At 41.4% G+C, this 18256-nt stretch overlaps 1 protein-coding gene across 2 annotated transcripts; it reads left to right on the top strand.

Annotated features, from left to right (window-relative positions):
- Positions 1-799: 799 nt before the first annotated feature.
- Positions 800-16419, top strand: klhl3 (kelch-like family member 3). Of its 2 annotated transcripts, XM_026182237.1 has the most exons (17): positions 800-897; positions 2581-2715; positions 3594-3700; positions 3788-3909; positions 6873-7035; positions 7243-7352; positions 9458-9574; positions 10408-10557; positions 10652-10769; positions 11889-12086; positions 12642-12743; positions 12847-12975; positions 13367-13507; positions 13945-14088; positions 14206-14322; positions 14407-14753; positions 14942-16419. In XM_026182237.1, the coding sequence occupies exons 1-15, from the start codon at positions 848-850 to the stop codon at positions 14232-14234; spliced, it is 1815 nt and encodes a 604-aa protein (XP_026038022.1). In that variant the 5' UTR covers positions 800-847; the 3' UTR covers positions 14235-14322; positions 14407-14753; positions 14942-16419. The 2 variants fall into 2 exon arrangements, with proteins under 2 accessions (XP_026038022.1, XP_026038016.1); XM_026182231.1 differs by having other exon boundaries at positions 14407-16419.
- Positions 16420-18256: the final 1837 nt, after the last annotated feature.

Consider the following 18256-nt stretch of genomic DNA (forward strand, 5'->3'; position numbering starts at 1 on the left):
GAGAGGAGTGCTGTTGACACCAACCCGTTCAGTGTTTTACAACAGCAGAAAAATCTCTGACTCACAGGAAGCCAGAATAAAGCTCCGATCACTGGACAGATGACTGTGAATGTAAAATACTAAGTCAAACAGTGGGTGGAGCTAGAAAGATTTATTATAGAGACGACCATTATTTACACTACGTGCAGAACTTGATATGTAATTTTTTTAACTGTAGTCCAAAGAGTTATTTTTTGAGCCACTTTTATAATTTGCTGAATCCCTTGCAAATAGTGCATAAAAGTGCTAATACAAAGCCTATAAGCATTTTTATTTTAACCTCAACTGATAGAAGAAAGTTCCTCAAGTTATTTTTTGTTATTGCTGAAGTAAACTAAATGCATGTTTGTGCTGTTAAAATAGGAACAATTAACTTATAGAAATAGTTCTGCATACCCCATATCTGAATTATAATCATCCAGCTAATTTAAATTCAAATCAGTTGTGTTTTTAAGATAAGAGAAATTCAAGTTTATCGTGGGAGGAGCATTTAGTAATTTCAGGGAAATGTTGATCCCTGATCCTGTTTTCACTGGAAATGACAACAAAAGACGAATGATACAAAGAAAGAACGATGAACCCTATAACTCTTATGAAATTGTGGTCTTGTTGATAATTCTTGTCATTACTTATTATCTTTCAAAGGTTGGCTTACTGTGTTTTAATACAGTTTGTATAACTATTTTTAAAAATGTGCATAAAAATAAAGGGAGTGAGTCACCATATAAAACCATCTGTGTATGCCAGTCTTGCGGAGTTACTCATCTTTCTAATAGACGATCTGCGTGCAGCCGGCCGCTCGGCGCTCATGCCCGCTGTGTTCTCTGACTCCGGGAGGATGGACGGTGTGTCGTTGGGGTGAGTTGGCTCATCGGTGGGGATTATGTTTTCTAAAGATGGGATTCAGGCTGCTTCTGCATCTGCTGGATGACATTTGAACCTACGCGATGTAGTGGCCAGAAACCCAACACGGACAGCTCGAGAGCTCGCTCACAGCACGCGAACTCGGGGCTAGCTGTGTTGACTAGTTAGCGCCCGTTAGTCAGCTAGCATCACTGGCTGCTCAGCTGATGGCAGCCAACCAAACCAGACTGTAGATAGTTGACTGAAAGTGGGTTGGTTTGTAATTATTTTTAAAGTAGCTTAGAATACGATTTCAGTTGATATCCATGGCTGTCATAAGGTTATATGTTGGTTAGCAATGCTAGGAGCTAGCTAACTTAACCCACAACAAACTTAATATGAATTGAACAGCTTCCTGTTGATTTGGTTTTTTTGGACGCATGAAGACAAGCTTACCGTAAGCTGTTAAACAAAAACGAATTACCGGGCAGCTACTGGGACTTTTCAGTGAAGCATCATAAATTCTTCGAAATGCTTGATTATCTGTGGGTGAAGAGACGGCTTGTTTTGAGAGTTAAGATAGCACATCGTACAGTACATGCACGGTGGAGACGGCCAAGCACTGTTTAAATAAACAGCGGTTTTTCTGTCCGACACTATCAGATGTGCTTTCAGCTCGCTGCAGGTCACATTTGCTTGTAAATTAATATCCTAAGGTTTGGGCTGAAGCTTCGGGTCTGCATGCTCTTTCTCCCCCCATTTCCTTGTAAGCATGTGTGAGGGCTTCTTTTTCTGTGCAGTCCCTGTGTAAAAGAAGTTACCAGTAATATGCACATGCCATCTGTGTGGCAGATGTTTGTTAATCTTCCACAGCAAATAGGCACTAATTGCTTAGCTCGTTAAAAGAAATGAAACCCTATATATTGTGGCTGTTTTTACCCTTTTAAAGGATGCACTGACCATAAAATGTATCCAGCTTTAATCCTTAATAAAGGATAGGGTCAAAGAACACCTTTCCTCCAATCATCTTGAATAGAGCAGGTATGCTCAGTTAAATAGACATGCTTGAATGGTTATTTGGTACCTTTGGATTAACGCGAAGATGACATCCATCAGTCTAATGGATCAGCTTTGAGTATACACATACTCATTTTTTTGTAGTTTGCTTCCAAGAAGCCAGACTCTGTTGTTGTTGTTGTTGTTGTTTTGATTGTCTTGAGAAATCCAAACTTTCTACTTAACACTAACCAGTTAACCATTCAAGGATAAAAAGGCACCTAACTCAAGGATGAGCCAGTGTTGTATCTACACAAAGACGTGACACAGGATCTGAGAGATGCATATGAACCTTCAGTTGATCTGTCCACTGTTTGCTGAAGCCTTATCAGAAATGGTCTCATTGGATATGTGGCTGTTCAAAATCTGTTCCTAAGGAAGGGAAATGAGGAGACAAGGCTGAGCTATGCCAAATTACATAAGAACTGGACTGTAGCAACAAGTTTTATGGAGTGAAGAAGCCGTATAAAATTATTTTTGGTTCAGATCATCCATATGTACAGAGGAGGTGAGGGGAGATGTACAACAGTGAGTGTCTACAGTCATCTGTAAAAGATGGTGGAGGCTTTGTTATGGTTTGTGGTTGCCTTTTGTCATCATCGCTATCCGCTGATCCAGACACCGCCTCTTATGTCTTACCAGTCTGGTTGCCACACCGGCCTCACCGCGTCCACCATGTGCCACCGATTCAGAAGAGGACACGGTGAATGGAGGGATGCACACCTTCAACCAGACGCACATGAGGAAAGCGTTTCAGTTGATGAACGACCTGAGGAGGTGCGTAGCTCAAATTGTGGTTTCTACCGTTTCGTTTTAACTTGAGAACGAAGAGGCCGTATCGAGTTTTGTAAGCCAGAAAGGACATGCAAGTCTTCGCTTGTTCACCTGGCTTGTCTGAAAATGTCAGTGCAGCAGTACATGACTTCTGCCTGAACTGAACTGCTGCATTTTTAAAGAAGCGACTTCAACTGCAAATCACTGTCGAACAGCTACTGGCAAACCTCTTCTGTTGGGTGGGGATGTTTTATTCTGCACATGCATGACAAAAACGACTGTGGGCTTGTTAATTGTGAAATGTGAACCTCAACACAACTGGCCCAGGTTCATGTATTTTACTGTGATATTTCATCAACTGGTGATGAATACCAGAGTTTTTGTACTTCAAAGGTGCCCCTCTTGCCTGGCTTGGCTCTTGAGTGCAGATTTAACTTCACATTTGTACAAAAAACATTTTAATAATTCTGTCTTATATTTTTGACGCAACTCAAATAATCCTTCCAGAACTCTCAATTGACAAAGCAACTGGAATGACCAGAAGCATTAATGCTTATCTGTTGCTCTATTTTGTGTTTATCGTATGTCTGTGACATATTTATGTTCTAATGTCAGTAATTCTTTTAGTCTTTATCGAAAAGTGAGTTAAATTCTCTTTGTTTCAATGCCTTAATCTCATAGTGTTACTGCCACGTGTCTGTTTAGATTTACTTTCTAATAAACGTCGTGTTTGTAGGTGTGTAACATTAGGAAATTGAGTGTTTCTGCACAAAAATAATGACGAATCTGAAAATTGCAAGCGATAAAATCAGATGTCTAGTTATGGACATCGTCAGTTGAAGGTTCTCGTACATAACGCCGTCTGTTTGTCCTTCCTCCAGTAAAAAGATGCTGTGTGACGTCCAGCTGGTAGCCGGGAGCGTTGAAGTGCCAGCTCACAGGGTGGTCTTGGCGTCCTGTAGCCCTTACTTCTGTGCCATGTTCACAGGTACATGCACACTATTGTTGGTGCATTGTGTATGATGCTGCACACAGTTGTGTGTATGCTTAGCTGTGTGTGTCTGTGTGTGCGCAGGTGATATGAGTGAGAGTAAAGCTCACCAGGTGGAGATCAGAGAGGTGGACGGTCAGACTCTGAGAAAACTGGTCGACTATATTTACACAGCAGAGATCGAGGTCACAGAGGACAACGTCCAGGTGAGAATCCTAGATTTCCTTCCCGTTTCTGCTCTCTTATGGTGGCTTGTGTGTTCATTTGAAGACTGCTTGTGCTTTAAAACGACTCTTGTATATTAGCAGCAATAACATAATCACCTTTGCTAATAACGCCTAGCCCTGTAAGCTGGTCGTCTCCTCTGTTTAATGGTTAACAGTGGAGAAGTAAACATGGAGCTGCCTGGGGAGCTGCATATTAAAACATCATGTTGTCACACTTTCTTTTTTCACACTTGTTTAACAAGTTAGATAATTATATCAAAGTGGTGCTGCTGCTGCTCCAAGCAAAACGATCGCAGCATAAGTCTGGCTCTTACAAAACATCCTTTGTTTTAAGAAGGAAATTTGTAACTTGCTGCCCTTTTCTTTATCCTGACCTTTGTTTTTGTTCACCAGTTTAAGTACAAGAAAGAATAACTGCATATTAATCCTGTTTGGGGTGGATAAAAGCTTTAATTTTTTTAAACACTGTTGCTAAACTATAAACTAAACACATATTTTGAACTGTCCTTCTTGGGGAAAGTGCCTCTATTTACCTGTTTTAAGACCTAAATTAATTTTAATAAAAGTGTTGCTCACAAAAGCATTTTAATGATATTATTGTTTTTGTTTCTAATCATAAATGTGTTTCAGACACAGCTGCATAATACCTGAAAGGGATTGTCGTCATTTTAAGTCTTTCCCTTTTATCAGGATGGTCCGATTGGCCGTGTTTGAGGAGCAGATGTTTACTACAGAGGACAAACACAGAGCTTTCTGTGGGGTTTTCTGCTGTGAAAGCACAGCGCTGAGGCTTTGGTTAGCTCGGTGGCATTAACCTGTGGTAGCTGCATTACTTCTCTCACAGCTCAGCTTGATCCAGCTGCAGGCAAGATACTTCCTCTGATTATTAGTGCAGGAAGTGTGCTTGGACAAGGCAGGAAATCCTCCAACTGTTAGCAGCGTGCCTCGCTGATTGTGTGTGTGTGTGTGTGTGTGTGTGTGTGTGTGTGTGTGTGTGTGTGTGTGTGTGTGTGTGTGTGTGTTTTGACAAAAAAAAAAAAATCTGTCAAAAGTTGGATTTAGACTCTTTTTCTTTTCTTGAAAGTCAGCATTTCTCTGTACTAAAAGTGTTTTTGTTTTGCTTGCAGCCGTGTGTGTTTTGGTGTGTCACAGCTGCTGTAAACAGAGTTTCACTGGGCCTGATGCTGTGTTTTAGAAGATGCAAGGCTTCGGGGCAGCTGTGTACAGGAAACAGAGGACACAGTGACAATACTCATTCAGTGGATGAGTGTGTGTGTCTGAAGAAACAGCGAGGTGTTGAGGCAGACAGACACTGACCTACTTAAACTAATGAGTAGCTTTGTTAGCATCAGTTTCTCGGCAGTTCCCTAGATGCTTGTCACAAATGTTGAAATGGACAAAAAGCGGCACCCGTTTTAAAAACATAGCCGTAGCCAAAAAAATGAGGGCTGGTCTAGAAAATAGTTTCAAGTGGCCAAGGTCAGTACTGATCGAGCAGTAAGTGTTGCCAGTTGAATGTGTGCAAACTCTTATTTGGTCTTATTAATCTTTTTTCTTTTTCGTCTATCTTTATGTCACAGTGATGAGTTTAGCATAATATCTAGTGTTCTAACAATAAAATCACAATACAAACAAACGCTGCAGAAGGCGGACTGGAGCCAGATTTTTCAGATAACTCTTTATTTAGGACTTTATTTATATCGTGTTGATAAAAAGCTCTTTTCTAGTTACCTTTATTTGAGCTGCGATAAACAGGGACTCGGTTTGGCGTGCCAAGGAGGGGTGAAAGCGCTCTGCTGTAAAGGATAAGGACTTGCTTTGTTTTTAACACAACAACAAAAAAGGCAGATTTACAGTGAAGGCTAAGCTTTTCTCCCTAATTGCAGTAAGTTGCAGGATCTTCTTTAGTGGAAAGAGGTACACGTAACTGAAAATGAGTTGCTGCACACCCACTTTTACTTACCAAACAGAAGCAGGTTCAACAGGTTTATATAACAAAATCAATTTCAGGTACTTGAATAATGTTTCCAGTGTTCCTAACTTCAGCAGACATCAAGCTCTTTTTCTTTTTCACTTGTCTCTGCTTTGAGCCTTTGCTCGTACCGAGGCTGCCGTCTTAGTCCTGGCTCTGAGCTCTGGATAGCTTTAGCCTTTGTTAGCCTCAGTTGATGTCAGTGTTCAGCGAGATGAAGGTGATTTTAAGTGTCTGATTAGGTTTGTTGTTTCAAGTGTTTTTGGGGTCGTCGCCATGCGGTGTTGTGTATTCACGCCCAGTGAGAAGCTTTCATGTTGGCGCGTGGCTGTCAGCGTGTATGTGTTGTGCATGCATGAATCGGACTGGCTTGTGATCATATATGAGGTCGACTCTGGTCAGGACCAAGGACTATGGCTATTGGCTGATTATGGTCCCGGGCTGGATTTATTTATTTTTCATTGCTGGTAAAGAAAATAGAGGGATGAAGAATTGCAGAAAATTGTTAAATCCATGATGTTTGTGTTTATAAACTCTAAGTGGCAAGCATAGCTGACATGTTTGTGACCTTTCGTTTTAGAGGCTCTTGCACCAAGTTGAAAGTCTTGCAGGAAGTGGTTTAGTAGCTCCTCATTCAAAGTAGAGATCAAAACCAAATGTGAGTTTCTCTACTTTAAGGAGCTTGCAAAGAAAAGCGTCTGGACTTTTTTAAGTTGCTTGAAGACGATTCACCTCTCATCCGAGAAGCTTCTTCAGTTCTGTCCGATCCTTAAAGTTAATCCTACTGATAAACTTACCGGGTATCAGTTTGCTTCCTAACCTGAATGATGCGTTTGAGTTTGTTTGATTAGCTCACTGAATAACAGACCTGCTGTGCTGATGAAGTCTTGAGTTGTGTACACAGGGAATGGCTGTGGAGGTAAACTGCTAACTCAACTTTTTGTGACTTTTTAAAAAAAACAAATATTAGGTACTGCTGCCTGCAGCCAGCCTCCTCCAGCTGATGGATGTGCGTCAGGTTTGTTGCGAATTCCTGCAATCTCAGCTTCATCCCACCAACTGCTTGGGCATCAGAGCCTTTGCTGACCTGCATACATGCACACAGCTTCTCAACCAGGCTCATGCTTACGCTGGTAAGATTTTTGTTTTTTCTTTCTCTATTCGCGCCACATAATGTGTCACTTTGTGAGTTGGCTGATTTATGAGGTGTTTAAAATCTGACACGAGTCTAGGGAATACATTAGGTGTCTTGGACAGCAAAGACAACAAACATGTTTTCATTTAAGCTTCGCTTGCTGGGACAGTGTTTAATGTGTGCTGTGGATGTTTGTGTCTCTCAGAGCAGCATTTTACTGATGTGGTGCAGGGCGAGGAGTTTCTGAGCCTTTCTCTGCAGCAGGTGTGCAGCCTCATCTCCAGCGACAAACTCACCGTGTCAACAGAGGAAAAGGTCAGGCGTCACCATAAAGATAGAGATTTTTATTCTTTTTTTTTAAAGATGCTTGAGTGAAAATGAAATCCATAACAGATTTTCACTTCAGTGATCACAAAATCTCTGAAGTAAAGCAGACTTCAGAAAAAGGGACAGTAAAAAAGAGTCATCCCACACTTGCTGTGTATGATGGGCTGACTCTGACAGCAGACGTATATTCCTGGGGATGGCGCATCTGTCTGCAGTTAACCTGTCAAACAGCAAGAGTTTGATGTAGCAGCTGTGTGACATGCTGCTGTCAGAGCACTGACAGCAAAGGTTGATTCAAACATAAACGCGGGGAGTTGGACGCTGTCACGCTAACCATGAAGCGCCAAACAAACTGCATCAGCAGACACAGTCATTTAGCTCTGATTTACCTGCTGCAGCTGTTTTGTGAGTGGATTAAATGAAGTGAGTGGATTAACTTCTTGAGGTCATTTTTGTGTATTGTCTCAATTTGACTTTGTTCTTCCATCATGTGAGTGTTCATGCATCATTGAAACAGGGTTCCCCCTCTATTAACCTCTTAGTTGAGAGGAGAATAACCCAAATTGCAGTTTTTATTGCTTTACATTGTGCAAAAGTCTTGCATCAGCCGTTATTTCTTTATATTTTGCAAGGAAAATTGAAAATGGGTGCAGTGATGGATTGAAATGTGCAATCCTATATAAAAATACAGCATATAAGGCAAAAACAGAACTGGTATAAACACAAAGGAGCTTGACAGTCTGTATTTGCTATGATCACCTTTATTCTTAAACAGCCGGACTCTTAAAGAAATTACTAGAAAGCTTGTCTGAGTTGTCTTCAGGAGTAGTTCTCCAGGCTTTGGATGTTGGTGGCTGCCTTTTGTTCTGTTGTGTCAAGATGATCCCGCACTGCTTCAGTAATGTTGAGGTTTGGGCTCTGGTTAATCCAGTCCAAATTTAAATTTGGATTCATCACTTCATCAAAACCGCTGCCACTGGTTTTCAGTCCACTTCTCTTCCATGAGAATGGCTTCTTAACAGCCACCCTTCCCCTCACACCATTTCTGACGAGGCTTTAACAAACAACTGGCTCAACAAAAGGGCCAGTTGGGTTTTTGCTGGATTTTGTCTCATTTGTTAAGGACGTAACTTTCAGATAGTGATTTATTTGCTGGTAGTTTTTAGCTCCCAGTTGCCCATTTCTGCTATTTGACTAGTTTCCTCTAATCTTTGAAGTGCATACTGCCACAGTAAGTTAGGTTTCCACCTAATAGCACTTTGGTATTTGCCCTACTGGTGGAAAAACACGATTTCTATGCACGTCAAACTGTTATCTTTGGTGTTTTTTTTTTTTCTTTCAAAGATTCAGCTAAAGAAATGGGAACAAATTGTGTTTGCATTTCTGACAGGCTTTCTAGTAATGAATTGTATAAAGATGCGATTTAAAACAGTTTTTTTTGCTAGGTTGTTTGTTATGTTTAGAGAAAAACTGGTGCATCCCTTGAGTTGGGTGAGTCTTTTTATGCTACCATCGCTGGAGTCCTTTGTGCACAATGTGAGGGGCACGCAGCCCCCCCTTTGCTCTTGTGGAGTTGCCCTACAGGCAATCAAGAGATAAATGGGACTGAAGTGGCACAATGAATATGAATGTGGTGTGGCATGAAACTAGTGTCTGCAGCCTCTGTTCTGTCGATTGCTCCCTGGAGCGATCAGTCTTGAAACTTCACGGCATCTACAAAACAGGAAAGTCGTTGGGATTATGAGGTGTCGTGTATTTATACACTGGTAGTCTCACTGTTTCAGTCTCAGCCTGCACATTTCTAACATCCAGCAGCTTCCAAGAAAAATCTGTCACGCCCTCTTAACTTCAAGGGGATGGGATAAAATTGGGCTTGTGTCAACAGGTTTTGTTCCCAGTTTTAAAGTTTTTGATCCCAAAAGTTTTCAAACTTTCACACACCCCTGAAAATGTGGAGTACTGATGTAGATAAGCACCTGTAAATACAAAGTGGGGCCAAACAAAGTAACTGAGAGTCTATGTAATAAAGTGCTGTGGTCGCTTCTACCTCGGAGCAGTTTCTCCATATCCTTCATATTTTTCCTTGTTCTTAGGTGTTCGAGGCAATGATATCGTGGATCAAACATGATAAACCAGCTCGTCTGGAATACATGCCCAAACTAATGGAGCATGTGAGACTTCCACTGCTTTCCAGAGATTACCTGGTACAGGTAAAACGAATTCTGTTTAAACATTATCGGTCTTTGACCAACAGGGGACGGGGGTTAATCATGGCTTTCAGTCAGCCGTGCCATCAGATATAATTGAATATTCAAAAGAGCTTTTTCAAACCTAAGACTGCTATCGCTCATTATGTGAGCTAAAAATCTCCTCTGGCCAACCCACAACTTTGACCATCACACCAGTGTATCAAGCATTTCCTTCATTATGTTGTCCTTGATTTGATTTTTAATGATTTGCTTGTTTAGTTTCTCAATCCGCTTTACATTTGAGAGCCCCACTGTTAATGTGATATACAATAAATTCAGCTCATAGCTTTGTTTGCCGTACCTTGATGGCTCGTCCCAGTTGGGAATCGCTGCTCTACTAAGATGTTAGACTAGTTTCTGGCCTTTAGGTTGGATAACAAAGTCACTCCCACAGCTACAAATGGTTTTCATCACAGTATGTTAAGAAGAGTTGATGCTGAAATAAATCACTGTTTGTTCGTCTTTGTGCAGTACATTAGTCATCGTGTTTGTGGGCCAGCTGCTACAATTAGTGTGCCTACATGCAAATCTTTCAGCAGCACTGATTTTTTTTTTTTGCTCAAGTCACACACAAGAAACCGGTTTCCCACGTAATTTTTTTTTTCTCTCGCCTCCCACCTGTAGTGTTCATGTCTCTGCCACTGTTGCCACATTTTAAACATGTATTGCAACAACAGAGGGACTTGATGAAAGGAGTTATTACATTTAGAAATGCCTCCAGAGACTGAAAGGCTGAGTACTCAACAGAAATCTACTGTGTCTTCATCTTGAATGAAATCTGATCCTTGTTTCAGATTGTAGAGGAAGAAGCTTTGATAAAGAACAACAACACTTGTAAAGATTTCCTCATAGAAGCAATGAAGTATCACCTGTTGCCTGCTGACCAGCGTCACCTCATAAAGACTGATAGGACGCGACCACGAACTCCGATCAGCATCCCAAAGGTACACGCAGAAATGTGCCAAAGCTGAAGGTTTTTAACATAAAATACACGTGTGCGCTTGTATTTTCTTACTGTGGGTCTGTGTGGACGTGCAGGTGATGATTGTAGTGGGTGGTCAGGCTCCCAAAGCCATCCGCAGCGTGGAGTGTTACGACTTCCAGGAAGATCGTTGGTACCAAGTGGCCGATCTGCCCTCTAGACGCTGCCGGGCAGGTTAGTTCATTACTTGGTGTGTCTAGTGACATCTGAAAACAGCGGGTTGGATAACACTGCTGCAAATGCACTTCTGATGGAAAAATAGAAATAATGGCTGCATTTCAATCAGTTTTGGGGACTGTCTGCACTGTTCCCAGGGAATTGTGTACCGCCCAAACCTTATTTCTCACCTCTTATTTCTACATTTGTTTGCAGTGTGTTGGATGCCCTGTACTATGTTGACAGGAATATATGGTCTTATATACCAGGTTAAAATGTATATTATATAGGATCAATTTACGGTGCATTAATATTTCCTTATTTATCCTCTTTTTAAGGTTTACATGTATATTTTTGCAATGCTGGTGGCTTGTGCTGCATTTATGTTCAATGACTAATCTATATACATGTATACCTGTACTAGTTTTGCTTTATCCAGATTACTCAAGCCTACATATATGTATGGACCAAAACTACTGACTCTGTAGTAGCAGATAAAACGGCCCCAAAAAGTTCTGTAAACTTATTATGGTTTTGGTTCCTGTACTCCAAAATAGGGCTGTTCGATATGACGATATAAAAACATCTGTCGTTTCATTTTACGCTATCGTTTGTTTCGTGATGTCGCAAAATAAACTGTTTAAGGCAATATTTTTCATCATTTTGATGGTCACTGTAGTGGCTGTATTAATTTCTTAAAGTTCTCTCTTTCTCTTATATTTAATATAACCACACTACAAGCGCCTGTTTTTATGCGTTGTGGTTAGCAACAATGACGGTAACACCTTCGCGTGTCTGCTTGTTTATGTTCCACATAAACCTTTCACAATAAAGCGGGGTTATATCAGGATATGAGATTTTGGTCATATCGCACAGCCCTACTCCAAAAGCACTGAAAAAAGGAGAAACAATCAGTAGAACAATGCAGCAGACCAGCTGTGGTCTAGTAGAGTCCTATGAAGGAGGTTCAGCAAGGGTGTAACAAAGACTGTTAAAGATACAAGGATTCAAGACAGACTTTGTGCATTTCTGACATGTTGGTTTCTAAACATTCTTGTGGTTTCCTCATAGAAGCAATGACTTTTGGAATTTAACAAGCTATGATCTCATCCCCAAATTCTTTGTCTTGTTTCCCAGGTGTGGTTTCCATGGCGGGCCGAGTGTTTGCGGTTGGAGGTTTCAACAGTTCGCTGCGGGAGCGTACGGTGGACGTGTACGACGGCACAAGAGACCAGTGGAGTGCGGTGTCGAGCATGCAGGAGAGACGCAGCACGCTGGGAGCCGCTGTGCTGGGCGATTTACTGTATGCTGTGGGAGGCTTTAATGGAAGCATAGGTACACATAATGCATGTAGCTATTAATAGCAGTGGGTTTATGCATAATGTGCCTGTTGGTAACTCAAATAAACATATTTTTAAGTTTAGTAAATTTCAGTCGGAATAGATACATTTGTCACATTATTGCAGTTTGAGAACTATCACACATCCAGTTGCTGCTCACAGGGATCTCATTGCACTGCCTTCAATTAATATAAAAATACTGATTATGAACTGTTTATACTGAAGGAAATTAAGGTAAATTTCTATGCAAGTGAAGAAAAATATTTTCCCTTTAGAAAAAAAGTTGTTTTTCCTTGGTATCATCATCTGACTGTTCTCCTCATTTGATACATTTGCTTGTAGTGGCACAGCACTCTTATGCTCTATTAAACCCCATTAAAACACAGGAGGCAGGAGATCTATTTTCTTCTCACAACACATCTACCAGCTGGGTGTAGAAGGCTCACAGACTGATGTGATAACGCACTCGGTAACCCTTTACCGCAGACCTTCGCTTCCAGTCTTTCCCATTTCTACATCTCTCCCTTCTTTCTTTGCATCTGTGTCTCAGGTTTGTCAACAGTCGAGGTTTACAACTATAAAACCAACGAGTGGACGTACGTCGCCTCCATGAACACCAGACGCAGCAGCGTGGGTGTAGGGGTGGTTGATGGTAAGAGTGACTTGTGTGTCAGCTACCTTTTATGCCATCAGAATGAAAATCCAAGCTTTAAATATGTATATGCTGTTTTTAACCGGTTTGTGTTTATCTGTAGGTAAACTGTACGCAGTAGGGGGTTATGATGGTGCATCACGCCAGTGTCTCAGTACAGTGGAAGAATATGACCCAGTCTCTAATCAGTGGTGCTATGTAGCTGAGATGGGCACACGGCGAAGTGGAGCAGGTACCACACACTGTATCCTGCCTACTGTACATCCACACAGGGAGCAGCATCACAGCTCAACCCTTAGTATTCAGGAAAAATAGAAATTTCCATCAGTGGGATCCAAGCGAATGCTCACATGCTCTGATCATAATGTGTTGTGTAATATCAGTATTAGAAGCATCTAATCATCCCGCTCTATGATGGTGAATTGGCCTTTTTCTAACCATTTAACTGGTAGAAACAGCACCCCCTGGTGGACGCTAACTGCTTTGTAAAAATAATCTGAACAAAATCAGAACTTGTTTTGTTAAAGCTCTTCATTTGTGGTGAATTTGCACTATATTTGGGGTTTTGGAGGATTTCACCGTCACAGTCTCCTGATATTTATTTAAAAAATATTTCTGTCCAGGTGTGGGTGTGTTGTGTGGTCAGCTGTATGCAGCAGGAGGCCATGACGGTCCTCTGGTGAGAAAGAGTGTGGAGGTGTACGACCCACAGACCAACACCTGGAGGCTGGTCTGCGACATGAACATGTGTCGACGAAACGCAGGTCAGACTGCGGTCACAGCATCTATCGATCTATTCATCGTACGCTCTGGCTAAAGCTTTATTTCTCCCTCTGAAAAGCTGATGACTGCCTTTCTTTTTGGTCCTTGAGTTATTTAAATTGTTACTAATAAATAACTATTCAGCTGCCGTTTATGGGTAAGAGCCATTTGTTAGATTTACATGTACAAATATTTACAATATTTTCTTGCATGATGTTCAGATTGGCTTTAAGATGTTCATGTACTCTACTGGCCTGTTCTTTAAAGATATTCGATCTGTAAGAGATGACTAAAAACCTTTATTCTCCTGTATTGCTAATAAAACATACGTAAACGTGGTGTACGCTGATTATTTTGTAAATTGGGTCATTTAATGATAAATGGGACAAATTTCCTGTGCTGATCTTTAAAATAAACATGTTACATTGCTCCCCCCCAGGTGTTTGTGCCATTAACGGGCTGCTGTATGTGATCGGTGGAGATGACGGGTCCTGCAATCTGTCCTCTGTAGAGTTTTACAACCCAGCCACAGACAAGTGGAGCCTCATTCCCACCAACATGAGCAATGGACGAAGTTATGCTGGTAGGTCTCCTTGCAGGCAGTATTTCTACAGTACCGGGAGAAATGAACGTGACGGGCTGAACACGTATTACCTGTTTGCAAATCTGCTTTCTCTGATTGGTCGTCTCGTTGTTTCAGGAGTCGCAGTGATTGACAAGCTGTTATGACGGCATCTGCTCCGCATCAGCGAACTGAAGCTCAGCAAGCAATCGGGAAAGCGGAACAAACACGAGACGCCCTCAGTCTTCAGCTAACGTGATTATTATTATTATATTATTTTTTTTTTAGGGGGGTACATCTGTTTTGTTTTTCTTGTCATTTTAATTCAAGCTGTGTCAGATCCTGTTTGAGGGCAGTGTTGCACTGGATAAGAAGCAGCAGCCACAGGAGAGTGGGCTTTTTCAAATGCTAAGCACACAACCAGCAGCTGTAATAAGACTCAAAGGAAGGAAGTGATCCTAGTGGACCAAATGGAGACGTACGGTTTTCTTTTTTGGAGAATTTCCTGGAGAATTAAAGCTTTGAAACATCAGCTGAGGAAGGAAAAAAGAAACAACTTGACTCGATGGACTGCACGAAGGTTTCAGACTGCTCACAACATCGTTGAGGCGATAATCTCGACGCTCCAATGCTGGCCTGTGATTGGCTGCTGCAGGAACATCATTCACAAGATTATTGTAATCTGGGTGAGCAGTTGAGACCTTTCTTCTTCTTCCTTTTTTTAAATTATAGGACTCACCCAGCAACTCTGCTCAACTTTATTCTGAGGAGTTGAGCTGGTTCGCCTCCAAGAATCCTGGACCCGGAGAGCTGCACAGTTAGTGTAAAGAATGTATAAAATATGCAAATTAAGAGTGATATTTAATATTTTTAGGGGCTCTGACCTAGGCCGGTTGATGGGACTTTGCTGTTGTCGACACACTACTGAAGCACTGATCACTTGCACTGACTGACGCAGAGCGGCGGAGCGGACACACCGACCGACCTCTCTCTGACTGACCAACGAACTTGATCGCTCAGCTGTTTCTGATCGCACTCACAGGAGCTTTTACATTCACTTCTTAAAGGCCAATAATTGTAAAAAAACAACAACAACAACTGTATGCCAGTTTGAATCGTAATCAAAAAAATGCTGGAGATGTTTTTACCGCTTAAGTAAATTAAGAATCGATCGTGTCAAAAATGCACTGTAGTAATTCAGCTGTAATGTGTAAAACATGCAGATTTAACATTTTATTTATTATTATTATTATTATTATTTGGTTGACTTTTATCACACAGCATTCATCCGCATCCAAGTCTTAGCATCATAATGTCACTTTGTGCCCCCGTCTGGATGATGGTGGGTGTCTTTTAGATGTAGATGACTGACTGGTGCCATGGCTTTTGATCTGAAGAGAGTTTTATAAAAAAAAGTTTTATGTAACGTCGACTTTTGTAATTTCTGTTTTTGATTTCCCTAAAATCATGACATAATGGTTAACCTTTCAAAGCAGTCTCACAGAGAACTATAAATACTACGTAGTTCTTAAAATTTCAGACTTGGAGTGACTTGAATTTGCTCGAGATATATGAATGGATCACTGTGACTATTCCAGTTTGGGGTAGTGATCTGAAGAGCTAGAGTTCAGCATCAGGACAGCCTTTAACACTTTAACCTCTACACTGTGTAGTATCGCAAGTGGCTCGAGCCACGTGGTGCATTTAGGAGTCCATGTCACTCAGTGAGGTTAGAGGCTCTTTATTCCTTCATGTCCTCTGCTGTGTTTGAAAGCATTCACCACTTCCTATGTTATAGATCCTCAACGCTGATTAGGTGAAATGTGTGTAAATTTCTTCTTATTTTTCAGGGCACTACTTAAAGCACAGATCGCACGCAGAGTTTTAGACACTTAACTAAAATGGGTGAAACTTTAGAGACATGCACTTGGCAGCAATAAGAGGTGATTTCAGAGCCTCCCATCAGCACTTGAACGCATCACCAAGTATTTTTGCTTTCTTAGATCTTTTCTTCACCTAAAAAATAAAACCTACTCACACTTGCATCTGTCTCGAGCAAATCTAAGTGTTTATTAGCGGACGTTCACATTGCTCTACCAGAAGCATTGGGATTTTTTTTTTTTTTCTAAAAAAACAAAGCTATGATAACAATATGCAGTTTCATGTAGATGGCAAATTAAACCCATTTGGTCATGATTATGGCGATTTTTATCGAAGCTTCAGGTTATAATGATGTTCTTACAGCAGATGTTATATTTTTTAATATAAACTGTGGATGTTGTGACTGAAACGGCTGCTGTTGTGAGTTTGTTAACTGTTCAATGTGTTCATGAAATGAAGCTGAGCTAATGTGCAAGAGGAGCTTAAAACTGACTCTGTGTGGAAATTTAAGGATGTTTTGTATGAAGTGGACTTTGCCTTCTATGGAAAAGTAGTAAGCAGCTGGTATTGAGTGAGCAAGTGCACAGTGGTGGTTTCTAATCAGCCCAAATGCATAACATTTATTGCCACAGTTGATGGTGTCCTGTCTGTCACACCAACCCTCTGCACACCTCCTTCACTAACAGAATCTTTTCGGAGAACTTCCTCCTTCCTGGCAGCTCCATGTTTAACATCCTTAGTCCAATATATCCACTTTCCCACCTCTGCACGTGTCCAAACATTCCAGCCTTGCATCACTAAGTTTGTCTCCAAATCGCTCAACCTTCTTCTGCTGGCTCCCCCCACCTCTCCAGGCTCTCTACTCTCACAACAGGTTGCAGTTGCCATCTGCAAAACTCATAGGCCAGGGAGATTCCATGATCCCACCCCAACCTTGAACCCGTCTGTCACTACTCGCCACTATCTCATTGTCTTCTTAAATCTCCTGCACCACGCTCTCATATTCTCTGCCACTCCGGGCTTTCTAAGATCCTCTATTTGCAACCTATTACCTGTCTGCTCTTGCTCTTGACGAAGGCGGTCGCACTTTTCTCCTCTCCTCCTCTCCCTTAGCTTCCCTGCTTAGCCTCTTATGTCCTTGTCTAGTCTCGTGTTTTTTGTATTACTTTTCCCTGAACAGTCTCTCACAGTCTGTTCTCTAAAACCTAAAAGAGAATTATGGATTTGATCAACTGGTCTCTGAATGCAATCGACACCCCTTCTCAACGAGAAGTCTGGGCTCGGGTGAGCCTGACTGCTGAAGATATCTACCTATTCGGAACCATGGTAACAGGGTTCTGGCGGATCGGAGCTGGCTTGGCCCTGACTTATTAAGGAATTAAGGAATTAAGGAAGCGGAACCGGCTGTTCAAACCCCCACAAGGCTGCCCGCTGGGATTGAAATGATGGGACGAGGCGTGAGTTTCTCAAAATGGGCTCATTGAGTGCAGCACGGAGAAGATCTTGGAGAACGCACGGCTGCCGTGAACACTCAGAACAAGACCTCTGAGTGAAAAACTGGATTACATCTGGAGGGGCTAGCTCAAACAACACCTTTGAGCGCAAATTCAATCACATCTTGGGGAAGTGCACTGCGGTCGTGAGTTCTCAGAACCTGCTCTTTGAGCAAAAAGAACGACAACATCACAGAACGTAAGTTTGGATAACATCATAGAAAGCTCACGGCTCTCCAACGGGAGATTGAGAGACCAGTGTTGGACTGTTAGAACAGCTTTGAAATTCATGAGTTGTTCGCACTAAAGTAAAAAGCACCATCACTTCATGCAGATACCCTCCTTCCTTTCCTTCGGGGTCAACCTTCAGGATCAATAAAGTTTTATTGAATTGAATATTATATGATTTTGTCTAATCCACAAAGACTGTGCAGCTCCTTCTGGCCTTCTCTATGTCTCCATCATTACATCTCTTTGTGCTCTTTGCATGATGCCATCTTCCTCTTGACAAAGCAGCATATAAAACAAAACCATGATCTATTTTAAGGGAAATTATTTCCTTTTATAAAGAAGCAAACCTTTAAGGAGAAAAGACATTCTTAATGTCTTAATTTCTTTTAAAGGTGTGCGTTTTAAAAGCAGTTGAATGAGTTCGGATGAAAAAAGAAAAGGGTCCATGTGGGCGTGGTCTTGGTTTTGTTGACAGGTGCAACGAGCCTAATTAGCTACGGTGCCGAATGTAGCAGTTGCTATTAACAGTTAGCCATTGAACTATTTTAATAATAATATAATTAAGAAAAAGGATTTATCAGGAA

The sequence above is a fragment of the Astatotilapia calliptera genome, chromosome 2 (assembly GCF_900246225.1).
Source record: "Astatotilapia calliptera chromosome 2, fAstCal1.2, whole genome shotgun sequence".
NCBI classification, from domain to species: domain Eukaryota; kingdom Metazoa; phylum Chordata; class Actinopteri; order Cichliformes; family Cichlidae; genus Astatotilapia; species Astatotilapia calliptera.